Source organism: Triplophysa dalaica, chromosome 3 (assembly GCF_015846415.1).
Source record: "Triplophysa dalaica isolate WHDGS20190420 chromosome 3, ASM1584641v1, whole genome shotgun sequence".
NCBI lineage: Eukaryota > Metazoa > Chordata > Actinopteri > Cypriniformes > Nemacheilidae > Triplophysa > Triplophysa dalaica.
The window spans coordinates 11869289-11884501 of NC_079544.1; the positions used below are offsets into that span (position 1 = coordinate 11869289).

General features: G+C 37.2%; 1 protein-coding gene across 1 annotated transcript; it reads left to right on the forward strand.

Moving 5' to 3' along the window:
- Nucleotides 1-265: 265 nt before the first annotated feature.
- On the forward strand, nt 266-10951 carry gk5 (glycerol kinase 5). Its single transcript, XM_056744211.1, has 16 exons — nt 266-913; nt 1023-1116; nt 1445-1520; nt 1605-1698; nt 4523-4654; nt 4728-4803; nt 5206-5267; nt 6229-6302; nt 6403-6463; nt 6558-6684; nt 6885-6989; nt 8238-8332; nt 8490-8593; nt 9444-9503; nt 9584-9717; nt 9827-10951. The coding sequence occupies exons 1-16, from the start codon at nt 734-736 to the stop codon at nt 9991-9993; spliced, it is 1641 nt and encodes a 546-aa protein (XP_056600189.1). The 5' UTR covers nt 266-733; the 3' UTR covers nt 9994-10951.
- The last annotated feature ends 4262 nt before the right edge of the window (nt 10952-15213 follow it).

The window sequence follows — 15213 nt, forward strand, 5'->3', positions numbered from 1 at the left end:
CATGTCGTCAGGGATGTCTGAGGTATCCACGCAGCCTATCCCAGGGCTAAGTGCAGCTCTGCTCGACAGTGTCTTCGACTTCATGCGCACGGCGTGACACATTTGCATCAGACCATCGCGAGAGCGAGTCGAAAGCATACATAAGAGTCCGCTCTCGCGGTACTGTGATGTCTTGGTCTGATCAGACTGCGCAACGTCGCATGACGTAGACCACGCCCATTTCTTCTGCTTATGTGGTTGTGTCTCTTTAAGAACTCTGTCCACACCTATCGACTGATATATGACGTACTGATTTGTACCATTGTAATATTAACGAACTCCTATATTAAGCTTTCAGTTAAGCACGACGGGCGATAGGTTTTGGCATCTTATTCGTTCACTTCTAAAACCAAGCGGACACTTTTTTTACGTAATTCGGGACGCTCTGCCCTCTCAATATATTTCATTGGCCGACTTAAAATCGTGCGCGGGTGGAATCCCATGCGAAAGTTTGGAAGTTGTACGTGAGCGTGCCTGTCCATCGCGGATGGTACAAAATACACTTTGACGACAATGAAGACAGTTTTGTGTGTCGATTACCGGTTTTCTTTACTGCTTTAAAATCTGCCAAGGGTTTGGCAGTGGAAGTCTTGAGAGGAATGCGACGTAAGGTCGAGTTTTTATAACTTAATATCATCAAGTAGTTTGGAAGGAAAATGCACTCGGAAACTTCGAGGATCTGTATTATATCTATATGTGGCTACGAAAGTGTCTTGACGGGTTTCTGAATAAAGCGCATTGTGCGATGGGAACTCAGAGGAACGGGTTCAGCAAAAAGGAGACGTTCGTTCTTTCTGTAGATGTAGGAACAACCTCCGTCAGGTGTCATGTGTACGACAAGTGTGCCAACATCAGAGGGTCATGCAGCTCGAAAGTAAATGACGGCCGACTTACGTTACCTGACCAGTATTGTGTAAATGCATTTCACTGTGATCCTTATCACGCGTATTCTGCGAACTCTCACATCAGTTTCGTTGACACAGGTGTCTCTTCTGTATCCTCAACCCGGGTGGGCAGAGATCGACCCCGAAGAGCTTTGGAAAGGGTTCGTCACTGTAGTGAAAGGAGCTGTACAAGGTCAGACCTATCCTATGCTTGCATACAGTGTATCTATATGTATTTAGACATTTGAGCCAAAAATAACATGAAGTTATAAATGTGGTCTAGTCTTTTTCAATTGTTTGCAAACATCATTTTGAAACCACCAAGACTTCTTTTAGTGCCATGGTTTGCTATATATACAATAAACAGAAAACGTTGATAATTTGTTCGCCGTTCTTTAGCTGTCTTGTCTGATTCATATTTGTGCCATCTGATAAATGGAGGTTATGGGCAGTTTACGAGCCTGCGTTTTAGGGTTGTGATATTTCAGAGGTACGACTTACCCATCTTCTTAATGGTTTAGACTCAGGCTTACAGATGTGCCAAATGGAAGGGCTTGGCATTTCAACCCAGAGGGCAACGTTCTTGACCTGGGAAAGGTTAGTAAGTCTGTCTGTGCTTTTGTATGAACTTGCAGGAACTGACTGACGTGATTTTTACCTATTTTTTATTCTTGACTGCAGAAACACAGGGAAACCTTTTCATAATTTCATCACCTGGCAGGATTTGCGGGCAGCAGAGTTGGCGAGATCATGGAACAGGTCATGCACAATGAAGGTAAGGCTACAATGCTTGCTTTTATCACAAATCATCATTTGAGATGGTACTTGCACAGTATTCTCCTTGTGATTCACACTGTTGTTTTTGGGTGTCTTGCATTAAATTCTAGAAAGAAAGTATGACATAAACCAAGCCAAAAGTCTTCGAGAATATCAAAGTCTTAGAAAATGACATGTTTTTAAAGAATACATTTGCTGGGATATGAAAGATTGTGTATTTGGATTTGACTTTAGCACTTTTTAGAATGCTGTGAGTGTGATTCTGATGTAAACAACTGTATTGTTGTTTACACAAATGGCTCATATAAATGGAACCTTAGGTAAGCATCAGAGATCAAAGTACTAGGGTCTTCATAGGGTAGGCCCTATCAGGTCATCATCAGGTCACTTTCCTGTGTGGTGTCAATGTATTTACATATGTCACGTTTTACCAGGTATAAAGGTCTGCTCACACAAACTTTACCTTGGGTTAAGATATCTTTAAGAATGTAGAAGGTTTGCATGAGACAATAGAAAAGGAAAACCATTCTAGCCTACAAACCAATATACCTTCAATATACTATTTTTTCCCACAAGCACTTGGTCCGTTTTCTTTTATTTATGTACGAGAAGCATTCTAACTGCGAGCCACCCAATGACTGCTGCTCAACCAAATTCAAGAAAATGTAACAGATATAATATCTGTGTTTGTCTACACTCAGCTTGAATTGTTGTGTCCCCAGGAATACAAATGCTAAAGCTTGCCTTGTTTATTTTAAACTGACGTTGCATCTCAACTATATTTATATAGCGCTTTTTACAATTTCATTGTTACAGAGCAGCTAGGGCTGGACGATATGGCCAAAATTGATATTGAAATACATTCATGCATTTTGGTAAATACGATATAATTCTGATGACGATATAAACAATATTGTAATTACAAATTATCTGTCGGACTCTTATAACCGAGCACACCTGCATTGGCCTGCACTGTTTGCTGTATGGTGTCCTTGAGTGTCAGTAAGATGCCTATAAATAAAATGTAGTAGTAGTAGTAGTAGTAGTATTACAAAAAGTAAAATGTAAGAAGAGAGAGCCCTCTGATATGGACAATAAAATGCTGATCAAAATCATTCTAGGTGTGCAAAGTTACATATGATTATAAGAATAAAATGTTTTTGTATAGGACTGTGCCCTTACCTTTTGTAAGTCTCAAATATTAGAATCATGTTTACCAATATAATTGAGAATAACTTTTCTAAATGTGCTTCAGCTTCAAAGCATAATTCCATAACTTCAAATATGCTTTAAAGCATTGGCATATTTTCAAAGCTTAGGCCTCCCAATACTTGACACTTTTTTCTTTTGACATATTCTTCTAAATTAATCATTTTAAATTATTAACGTCCATTGACTTTATGCAAACTTTATACAAGATCTGCCATGCTTTCCTGCAAGCTGACATTAAGAACCGTTTTCATTTATTTCAGTGTCTTTCAGGCCCTGCAGTGTTCTTCAGTTTGCTATAAAATCTACGAAATTTCACATTCTGTCCTATAAAATTGAAATTGACAACTGTTTTAACTTGTTCGTATTTATTTTCCGAAAGCCAACATTAGTTAGTTGCAGATCTGTTTTGTAAATGAATTTATGGACAAAAATGATCAATATTAAACTTGGCCCCTGTTTACACTTGAATTCTTTTTCAAAGCTGCTAGCGTCTGTTTTTCATTAAAATCCTATAGAATAAACCATGTTTTCAGAAACGTCCCATGCGCTTATTTAAACACCAGCTCTGGCGTCACTTTCTGCAGCTCAGAGTGATTTTTTTTTTTTAGGTTAAAAAAAGTTCAACTTTTCTGGGAAAAAAATGCCCACGTCAATCCCCTTTCCCAGATAACCAATGACAGAGACCTGTCATTCCTCACAACAACATGTGAGGAAAGTAATTGGTTGAGAAGGCTCCAGCTCGAAAAAAATAATGATTTTTTTTCTGCAGTTGCTCCGCGAGCAAAACTAGTACAGCCAGTGTGCAAACAGTGCCAAGGAACCCAAAACTCCAGTGAAGAAAAAAGTATGTCAGTTGTTACTGGAAGTGTTTCCCAACCCAGTCCTACGTGGCAACCCTGACAGAACGTTTTAGATCTCTCCCAATATGAAACACCTGATTTATCTCATCAGCCTGTTATTGTGTTCATTAAAGAGACATTTCAAACATTCCAAGGGAAGCTGATGAGTTATATCAGGTGTTTCATATTGGTAGGACTGGGTTTGGAAACACTGAGTTAGATAGTAGGGGTGTGGCGATCATATCACAATGTCAATCCTTCTTCCTCCACTGACTGAACCCTCATAGCATTCAGAGAAACAGTTTAAACTACATAAACAAATCATGTTTCATGCTTACATTGCACATAAGTAAGAGACAGAAGATCCGTTTTTTAAGAGGTTTGCCAGTGAATATTTTTTAAAATAAGGTAATGTGAACTTGCAATTGCTATACTGTATTTGTGGTATAGTCAGCTTAGGTGCTGATCATCCGCAAGCTGCTTACTCCCAAAGTGCAACAGAGTAAACACTCGTGCTTAATGTCGGGGCGCTGCATACGAGAGTGACGCACGCAAAAAAAAAGTCTGTCTAGTGCTTTCCCACAACTGCGGATTAACAATCTGAGCTGCATTGAAAAATTGCAGTGAAATGTAAATCTCACTCTATTACTTAAATTGTATGCCTTTGAGCAAAACAAAGTTACTCCACAGGGAATTTCTTGACACTGACCTAACGGTTATACTGAAAAGTGTGTAGTTCATGGCAGACATGTTTTCTGTTTGTGATGGTAGATGGTACAAGGCGTGACGAAGATGCTGCACTTTCTCACCAGACAGAAGCGGTTCCTTGCCGCCAGCCTGGTTGTTTTTTCCACCCAACATGTGTCTCTACGTCTTGTCTGGGCCCTAAACAACATTCCTCAGGTAAATCAGAAAATATGTGAATCATTTGTATTGTTTGTATTCTTAGCTCACCTTCATCCCTCTCTGTCTGCAGTTAAGACAGGCAGTCGAAGATGGCACCTGTTATTTTGGGACCATAGACACCTGGTTACTATACAAACTCACGAAAGGTTAGTATTCAAAAATGATTCACTTATAAATTGGTTCTGATTTCTAGTGGATATCAATCAAAACCACCGCCAAGAATATGGTTTTTGAGAGGTTCCTAATAAACAGTCAGATCCCTAAAAACATCTTTATAGTAACCCAGTCAATTAAAGCAGGTCGAATGCATGTTGACTGAGTTCTGAATACATTACATCACTGTCTATCACTATTCTTAGAAAACAATTTGCCTACTGCCTCTTTTAAAGGTGAATGTCACACTAGTTACCAGTCTAATCGATAAGCATATACAACAATTTTGCATACTGTAATGTATATATAGTAGATAATCTAATTTTTCTTGATTTTGGCCTAATGGCCTTTTCAACGTTTTACATTGTTTTTTATATTGTTGTATTTTTTTGAAGGGGCGGTTCATGCAACAGACTTCTCTAATGCCAGTGCCACAGGAATATTTGATTCTTACCAGGTCAGTTACTGTATTGGTGTAATTGCCATTGTCTTATCTGCTGAAGCCATTACCTTTGGATACCACAGAGATTGTTCAAATTCTGTCTTTATTTAGAAATCTTCAAGTCGTTTCAAACCCATTTGATTGTAAGTAGCATTTTATGTTGTGTGAAATACAGAAACAAGGTTTTTGTTTCTTTGAACAAGGTTTTGAACAACTTAAGGGTAAATAAAAATGTATCTTTTGTGTACGGTATCTTTAAGGCTTCTGCGCTCCCATTTGTGTCTGTGCTTTATGTAATTTTTTCTGTTTCTTATATCGTGCTGCTTTACAGGTGGCGTCTCACTAGCTGGTTCACAGTTACTTGGTGTCATTAAAGGGACAGTTCACCCCCAAAAAAAAATCTGTCATCGTTTACTTATCTTTGAGTTGTTCCAAAATCTGTATACATTTATTTGTTCTGATGAACATTGATAAAGATATTTGGAAGAATGCTTATAACCAAACAGTTTTGGACCCCGTTGACTATCATAGTAGGAAAAATGACTTTACATATTTTTTGTTCTGTCGAGCACAAAAGAAGATATTTTAAAGAGTGTAGGACAGCCAACAGTTCTAGGTACTGCCATTGTAATTTTTCCTACTATGGTAGTCCATGGTGTCCAAGAACTGTTTGGTTACAAGCATTCATCCAAATATCTTTCTCTGTGTTCAACCAAACAAAGAAAATCATACAGGTTTGGAACAACTAGAGAGTGAGTAATTCATGACAGATTTTTTTGGGTGAACTGTCCCGTAAAGTCGAAAACCAAAAACGTATCTTCGGTCCTTCAATTTTTCTTAACTACATAAATGAGGCAAATGACTGTAAATCGGCAAGACATCGGCTAATAAGATGCTGATGCTTATGTTGCGGTTGTTGGCGGTAATGCTGCCTGCTCTCATTGTGTGTGTGTGTATGTGTTGTTGCGATCTTCAGATGTGCTGGAGTGGATTTCTGTGCTCACTGCTTTCTATACCTCTCTCCACCCTCCCCAAGGTGCAGAACACAAGGTACCATGTTTTTTTTTAATATCTTTCTTATGCTCCCTGAATAGCTTATATAGCCACAATACCTGCTGGTATTATTATTATAATATTCTTTTTATTCCAGCCACAAATTTGGATCATGTGATCCGTCCATATTTGGAGTGCCCATCCCCATTATGTGTGTTGTGAGTATAAACTGCTATTATTTAGTTGTACGTATCTGTTATAAATTTGATTTTGTGGGTTTGACGCATTACCGTACTTGTCCCTTTGTCATAGATGGCGGACCAACAGGCAGCCATGTTTGGAGAATGCTGTTTTGACATAGGTGATGTGAAAATCACAATGGGAACTGGGACCTTTATGGACATCAATACGGGAAACAAACCACATACGTCAGTGTCTGGTAAGTCATTTTTTGTTATAGCTTGGCCTACAGTTACCATCCTGTAGTGTAGTTATTTGAAGAACCATGGTCTATTGTAGTATCGACAAAAAAATTGTACCTGTGAAATGACCAAATATCAGTCGGTTATTGTGTCCTGTGAATTTAATGGTTTATCTCTTTCTGTTGTTAAATGTCTTTGTATCGTGCTTTCTGAACAGGTCTTTATCCCCTGGTGGGCTGGAAGATTGGCGCTGACGTTGTGTTTCTAGCTGAAGGTAATGCTGCTGGAACAGGTGCTGCCATTAAGTGGGCACAGGATCTAGGTAAGTAGGACATTAATAATCGCTTCTTAAAAGCAGATAAATATTGGGAAATGTTTTTACCTTTAAAGTGTTCAAAGTTTAAGTTTCGTGTTTGAAGTTCATGAACATGGCTTTAAATGTGAGATTTGTTTTGTGATACTGAAAAATATTCTCAATTTGTTCCAGTTGTATTAAAGGTGCCGTTCTTAGGCTTTTTTTTGAAGCTTTATGTTTTTTGGATGTTTAACAATGAGTATTCATGTTTCAAGTTAATTTTTAACATATTTCAAGTCTATTGTGTCCCTCTTCTCACAAAACGATCCGATTTTTTTCTGCTTTCTATAAAGTCCCTCCTTCCGAAACGCTATTTCCCGCTTAGAGCGTGTGTCTGAAGATGTCCCACACAAACCATACCAGCAAGCTTCCGCTTCTAAGCTATGGCGAGGGAAATGACACCTGACCGATTGGCGTCAGAACGGTTATATTAACACCAATAACAGAAGCGTTAGTTTTGGCTTTTTTATATTGGACCGTAGTTGGATAATAAAAAAAGCAGATTGACTAGGATACATTTGCAAGCTGGACTTCAGAGGACATTTCATTGAAGTGTATGCGCGCACACACACACACACAATATCAGTGTATTACACAGAACAGCTTTCACAGACGATGTTAAAGTCATGGAAGCTGTTATTTAACCGTTGGTTGTCTTAGAATGTGTGTAGCTGAATTCTTAATACCAGCTGTAGGACTGTGATGAAAGTGAAAGTAAGTAAGGACGTAGCACGGTTAAATGTTTACAATCTCTGATATCCAAACACTACTCCAGCGGCTCTTTTTCTTCTATAAGGAAGGTAAGTAAAGGGCCGTAGTCCATTACATTACATTACATTTAGGCATAACCTTACATTGCTTTATCCTATACATTTTACATAGGTACTTGCAATCCCCTGGGATCGAACCCACAACCTTGCGTTGTTAACGCAATGCTCTTACCACTGAGCTACAGGAAAGCTTATTGAAAAGTACGGTTCCAGTCGTTCTCTGTAGTCCTAGAAAAGTTAAAGAAAAGTTTCATTCTGTTAAAGACAATATCTCACTTGGCATTGAACTTTGAGCGTTTTCGTTTTGCAGATATTATTTATGCTCTACCAGCAACATTACACAGTAACTAAAGTTTGAAAATTGGAATCATGGGGAACGGCACCTTTAAATTTAGTGTAGCATCCTGGGTATCTGGTTGTGTGAGTATATCTTACTGTCTCGCAGAGCTGTTTACGGATGTAAAGGAGACAGAGGCCATAGCCACCAGTGTGGCAGATTCAGATGGAGTATATTTTGTGCCTTCTTTTTGTGGCTTACAGGTATGTTTGTCAGTGATATTATACCTCATGGTGTTGCATTTATGAATAAATGCAGGCTTTTTCAACCGACTTGCATGTACACAAATGCATCACAATAAATGTTAAATCATTTAAAAAAAATTATTTAGTTCAGTTTTTGATTGCTTTTGTGCCGTAGGCCCCTCTGAATGATCCAAAAGCATGTGCTTCTTTCATGGGCTTAAAACCTTCTACAACCAAAAGTCACTTGGTCAGAGCAATTCTCGAATCCATTGCATTCAGGTAGGTTGGGCAAAGCTTCTTATCATGTTGTCTAATGGCCTTGTCGATGTTTGTCTCCTCAACCTAGAACTCTTGTAGTTTACAAACAGAGGCAGATAGGTGGGTGAGGGTAAACATTGCATCTGGACTTTGTCTTGTGTTTTAAAGTAAATGTATATGTTTGTGTTTACATAATATATGTGTACTGTGCATATTAATTTTGTATTTATAAAAACATACAGATACATGCATATATTCAATAAAAATATAAACACGAATACACATTTATATAGAATTTAAGAAATATTTTTTATTATACATAAATGCATGAAAATATTTCCTAAATGTGTATACATGTTTAGAAATACAAAATTAATATGCACAGTACACTGACTTGCATGTAAACAGAACTTTGTATGGATGCGATTCATTATTTGGCAGCCCTTCGATTTTTGCCTTATGTTGTCTGTATAAAGACTGAGAATCATTTAAATTTGGTATAGAATATATTTATGATTGTACTGTAATATGTCAGCTGTTTTTTCTCTCTCTCATCCTCATTTTGTTCCTATAGAATATGGTTTATGTGAATGGTTATACCTTCCTAATTTAGCTACATAGATACTGGCAAAAAACTCACATTTTATTTCTATAGCACTTTGCAAAATTGTATTTGTTGCAAAGTGGATGTACAAAGTAAAAATAGAAAATTATCAAATATAGAAAAAGCATGCTATTATAGCATCAGATTTTTTTAAATAAGATGTGCATTGGCGGAAGTAATTTTGTAATCGGCTGTTCACTTCCAAGGGCAGTTCGCAGTTACTAAATAAAAAGACTGAATTAATCTATTATTACTCTTATCGTTCAGGAACAAGCAACTGTATGATATCATGCTTGGAGAAACTCATATTCCTATTACCAAAATCAGGTGAGGATATAATTTATATGATGTACACTTTAAAATCTATAATCCCAGCATGATTTGTGCAAGTGTTTACGTTTTCATAGGGCGGATGGAGGTGTATGCACTAATGACTTCATCATGCAACTGACATCTGATTTATTGGGGCGTAAAATAGCACGTCCAAATCACTTTGATATGTCCTGCCTAGGAGCTGCTTTTGTTGCTGGGCTAGGAACAGGTAAGAAATTAATCAGTTCACAGTAGGTTGGTCTTTGCACACGTGTCCGAAGGATGCTGTTGCAGCGCACTGTGGAGTTACTCTCACTGCCCTGTGTTTTTTCCATTAGGCTACTGGAGGAACCAAGAGGAGCTCAAGAAGATTCAGTCCACTGACCAACATTTTAATCCCCAAAGGAATAAATCTGAAGGGGACAAGGGAGGGCAATACAGAAGTGTACTGCAGAGCTGGGAGAGGGCTCTACAGCGGTCCATGCATTGGTACAGCCAGCCCTGAAAACTACAATACAAGCCATTACTCTGGAGCAGACCAACTCAATGTTCATGTGAACAGCTTTGGGTCGATTCATAGAGGAACAAGCTTCTTACCGAGAAAAACACTTGAACAGCATTCAAACTGGAGCTCTGATTTGGAAACGCGCACATCATAAATTATGGTTTATTAGGGTATTATTAATGGTATCCTTATGAAATGATGACAATAGGGTAGGAGCTTAGGTCACACCCTGCTTTGGAAAAAGAACATGTATGTGGTATTTTGATTTTGCCGATCAGTTATTCAGCCAGCATACATCAGTCCCTGTGCCTTCATCCAACTACTGTTTTTTTAATAGTGTTGTTGAACAAATACATTTTTATTTAACTACCGTTTTGGAGTACTTTTATGTAAGAGATAACTCTAGAGGAATATTGTCATTGTAGTAGTTTACATAGATTTGAAAATTTAAAAACTTACTTCTATTTTTTTTATTAAAGTTAACACTTATCTATTAATACATTAATGTTTTGTAAAATGTTCTGTTGATATTTTCTTAATTTGATATGTGGATTATGCAGGTGAAATTTTTTATAATATGTGTAATATATGTACTTTAAATAATGTACCTCTTAATGCAACAAAAAAGAATGCCGTTAACATGAAAAGTGCATCTCATAATGGGTTTATTTCCTTTGATCAAATTATCCAACCTGCTATACTTGCTTTTACAACAATTGTGGCAGTTAATAGTATCGACAATGAGACAAAGGTTTATGATGTCAAGCATTCAACTGTTATCAATAAGTGACTGTGAAAGTGTAACATGATGTTTATATCAAATAAAGAACATACATACAGAAAATGTGTTTTTTTAAATACACTGTCAAAGAACTGTTAATGTCATGTTGTGTTTCTTATGAATATGTGAAAAAATTTAATGACTATGTGGGAAACAATAAACTGCACGTTTGTCCTATCAGTGTCAAATGCTTTTCGTTTGTCAGAGTTAACAATTAAGGAAACTGCAAAATGAAATCAGAACATACATAAAGACTGGACTAAATAATTCAAAAAGATCCCCTAGTTCAGCATTTCTCAATAAAATGACTCGAAATCAAGGCTAGCAATAAAATAAGCAACAAGGATTTCTTGGTATTTAGTAATTTGTAAAAAAAAATTGCATATTTCAATTTATTCCTCAGTGGGAATCCTCTTGTCATGTTTTGTCCAAAAAATCATAATTTCAAAGAATAAACAGATCACTAGTGTCATGTATTACGTGAAATAAGAGTCAAGATATTTATGAATCCAGTCATTCTCAGAACGTCATGGACGCATTATAAAATAAGCATATAATCATAATTATTTCTTAAATCTTTTACAACAGGAACAGACTAACAAAGGAAATCAGAGTGGCTAAAAAAGACTACTCTGAACAGCTGGTGGTTCAGCCAACCACCCGGCCATGGGCGTAAATCTCTTTTAATAGTAGGGGGGACAATACATATAAAATTACTCAAGAGCAATTTTTGAAGGGGACACAAATAACACAGTCAAAATTGTACTTACTACGACACAAAGCGACAATATGCATTAGGTTTATAGGTGTTTCATGCAGACTTGCAGTCATATTATAACTGAATTGAAATTGTGAACAATAAAGCTTTTTTCCATTTATATATATTTTTTGTCTTTGTTGTGAAGACAGGAACTACCCATGATACTACATGTTGACATTGAGTCACTTTTTAAACACTTTTAAACTTTTAAAATGTTATCCTTATTTATACTGCAACATTGTTTGACAAAGTAAACGTACATCGACATCATTGAGTGGTTGTTACTTTCAGCTGGCTCCGCCAACAAACTTTCTTCATGTTCGTGTACCCAAACAAACTTAAATTCTGTGTTATACTCGATGATGAATCGCCCGAGTTTCAGTAAACTGAATGTTTAGTTTATCCGCCGCGCACATACTGCACACAATAGATGCTGAGAAAACGATCCACTCCATCTGAATGAAAGCTGAGCACCTTTTGTGGACGCTAGATATAGTGCCAACGTCACAAAACTGTAACCGGTATGTTCGCGGCTGTGTGTGACACGGGACCTGAATGGCGGGATCGGTGGCTAAGTGTTGCGGTTAATGTTCACATCATGCAAGGTCGCTTAAAATATAACAATGAATGCGAAACGGCTTCGGCGTGTTAGTTGCAGTGTGTGAAGTCTTATGTAACAAGCTAATGTTAACTAGCTAAGTAACGTTTAAATCGCTAACATAGCAGATTCATGGAAAATGCATCGTTAATCAGCATTTTCTGAAACAACTAATTTATTAATTAATCAGCATCAACTAAATTAAAGAGAATCACTTCATTTAAAGTGAATAAAATATCCTTCTTACTGGAGTTCAACAACCACTGATGAACTGAGCCGCATAACTGACTTGAATGTGTTTTGGAATGCGCAGGTGAGATGAACGTGGAGAGCAGGCATTGGGCCAAACCATTGTGAGAGGCAGGGGAGGGGGAACTCAACAGTTTCTAAATTTAAAACGCATTTTTGCTTTTGTATTTTCTACTAATTACGCAATTAGATTAGATTAACATCAATTTATTTATGACAATAAAGAATTTAATTGATCGAGGGGGGGACAACTCTCGGATAGAGGGGGACATGTCCCCTCCGTCCCCCCCGGGATTTACGCCTATGCACCCGGCGTCAGTATCACCAAGTACAAGACACGACCCCACAGTCTGTGGAGAATCAACAACTGGCTGACAATCTGAATGTGTTTTACTGCCGATTTGAAAAGAACAGACATCACACTCCACTTCCGCAATAATCTCCCAGGCGATTTCACCTGCTGTTTAAAAGTCTGCACTAAACAACCTCGCCCCCATCTTCAGACAGATCTTCAACAGATCTCTGGAGGTGTGCAAAGTTCCCCACTGCTTCAAACGCTCCACTATCATTCCGGTCCAGGAAAAACCCAAAATCACTTAACTTAAAAACTAAAGACCTGTTACTCTCACGTCTGTGGTTATGAAGGCGTTTCAGAGACTGGCCTACCTGAAGGACATCACTGGACTCTTGCTTGATCCTCTTCAGTTTGCATACTGGTCTGTTGAAGATGCAGTCAAAATGGGGCTATAATATATCCTACAACACCTTGATAGACCTGGGAATTGTGCAAGAATATTATTTGTGGGCTTCAGTTCGCCCTTTAATACCATCATGCCTGTCCTTTTCTCAGACAAACTGACCCAGATCTCTGTGCCCACCCCAATCTGTCAATGGATTACTTTTTTTTATTTAGATATTTGCCATATTCATTTTTTGCACAAATAGGCACGGCAAGACGAGTTTATTTGTATAGCACATTTAATACATAAGGTTAATTCAAATTGCTTTACATAAAATGATTGGCAGAGAGAAATAAACATATCTTTAAAATGCTAATGATTTAAGATCACAAATACAACCTTAGATTTTAAAAACAATAAAAAAGAAGTAAAATTGATTACAAATGTGAGTCTATATTTAAAAATAATTAGAAAATAGAAATAGAAATACACTTGATGTAAACCAACACAGTGCTTTGGTTGTGAATGCACAGCTAAAATGGTGTGTTTATAATCTGGATTAAAAACTGTTTGTGAATATCTGATGTCCTCCGGAAGCAGATTCCAGCTACCGGTGGCGTAAGGGCTAAAAGCTGATTCGACTTGTTTTTTTGAGTGAACCCTTGTTATCTCTAACTGACTTGATCCTGATGATCTGAGAATTCTGTTTGGTTTATATTCAATATCTGAAATGTATTTAGGTCCGAGATCATTGCGTGATTTATAGACAATTCATAATACTTTGAAGTTGATTCTAAAAGTAACTGGTAACCAGTGTTGGGTAAATTACTCTGAAAAAGTAATTAATTACTAGTTACTCATTACATATTCAATAGTGTAATTAGATTACTGTCCAAATTACTCTGTCCAAAAAGTATTTAGTTACTCATTACTAATTACTTTCTATCTCCTACATCAACCTTAGTTAAGTGATTCAAGGATAGACATGAAAAGGCTTATTTAATTCATTCAAATAAATAATATTATTAACTGACCAGAGTATTACAAATGTGAGAATTATACATTTAAGCACAGATTTTAAAGTAAGACTTTGAATTTTGATGTCAATTACACTATTGCACACGCATATATTTCACAAAGTATTTAGTTTAATTACATCAAAAGTAACTGTAATTAAATTACAGAAAACATATGAGTAATCCCTTACTTTACTTTTTCAAGGCAAAAGTAATTAAAATACAGTAACTAATTATTAAGTAACTAGTTACACCCAACACTGCTGGTAACCAGTGTAAGGACCTGAGGATTGGAGTGATATGCTCAGATGTTTTGGTTCTGGTCAGAATTCTGTCAGCAGCGTTCTGTGTGAGCTGCAGCTGTGTGATGGTCTTTTTGGGAAGACATAAGGAGTCCATTACAGTAATCCACCCTGCTGGTAATGAAACCATGAACTAGTTTCTGTAAATCTTGGTTTGAGACAAAACATCTGATTCTGGCAATGTTTCTGTGATGGTAGTATGCTGATTTGCTTATTGCTTTGACATAACTCCTGAAACTAAGGTCAGACTCTAAAAAACTGCAATATTTTTTACCTTACTTTGTGTCTTTAGACTTCTTAAGTCAAGGTTTGTGTTTACCTTGTTTGTTTCATCCTTGTTACCAAATACAATGACTTCAGTTTTGTTTTTATTTAACTGAAGGAAGTTTTGAGACATCCAGCTGTAAATTTCCTCAATGCACTGGCAAAGAGAGTCAATAGGCCTGTAGTCATTGGGTGAGAGGGGTAGATAGATCTGAGTGTCATCTGCATAGCTGTGGTAGGCAATTTGGTACTTTTTCATTATTTGGCCAAGTGGGAGCATATACAAAGTGAAGAGGAGCGGAGCAAGAATCGAGCCCTGTGGAACACCACAAGTCATGGGTGTCCAGTCAGATTTATGGTTACCTATGTTCACATAGTAACCTCTCCCTTAAAGGTATGATCTGAACCATTTAAGTACCAACCCAGAAAGCCCTACACAGTTTGCAGCCTATGTAGGAGTATGGTGTGATCTACCATGTAAAAGGCAGCACTGAGATCTAGTATTACCAGAACTGATATTTTGCCTGAATCAGAATTCAATCGAATATCATTTATTATCTTTACGAGTAC

Coding starts and splice junctions, on each gene's coding strand:
- gk5 (XM_056744211.1), top strand. CDS start 734: ATGTGGCTACGAAAGTGTCTTGACGGGTTTCTGAATAAAGCGCATTGT. Junction 1,699..4,522: donor ACAGGTCATGCACAATGAAG/GTAAGGCTACAA, acceptor TTGTGATGGTAG/ATGGTACAAGGCGTGACGAA. Junction 9,718..9,826: donor TGTTGCTGGGCTAGGAACAG/GTAAGAAATTAA, acceptor TTTTTCCATTAG/GCTACTGGAGGAACCAAGAG.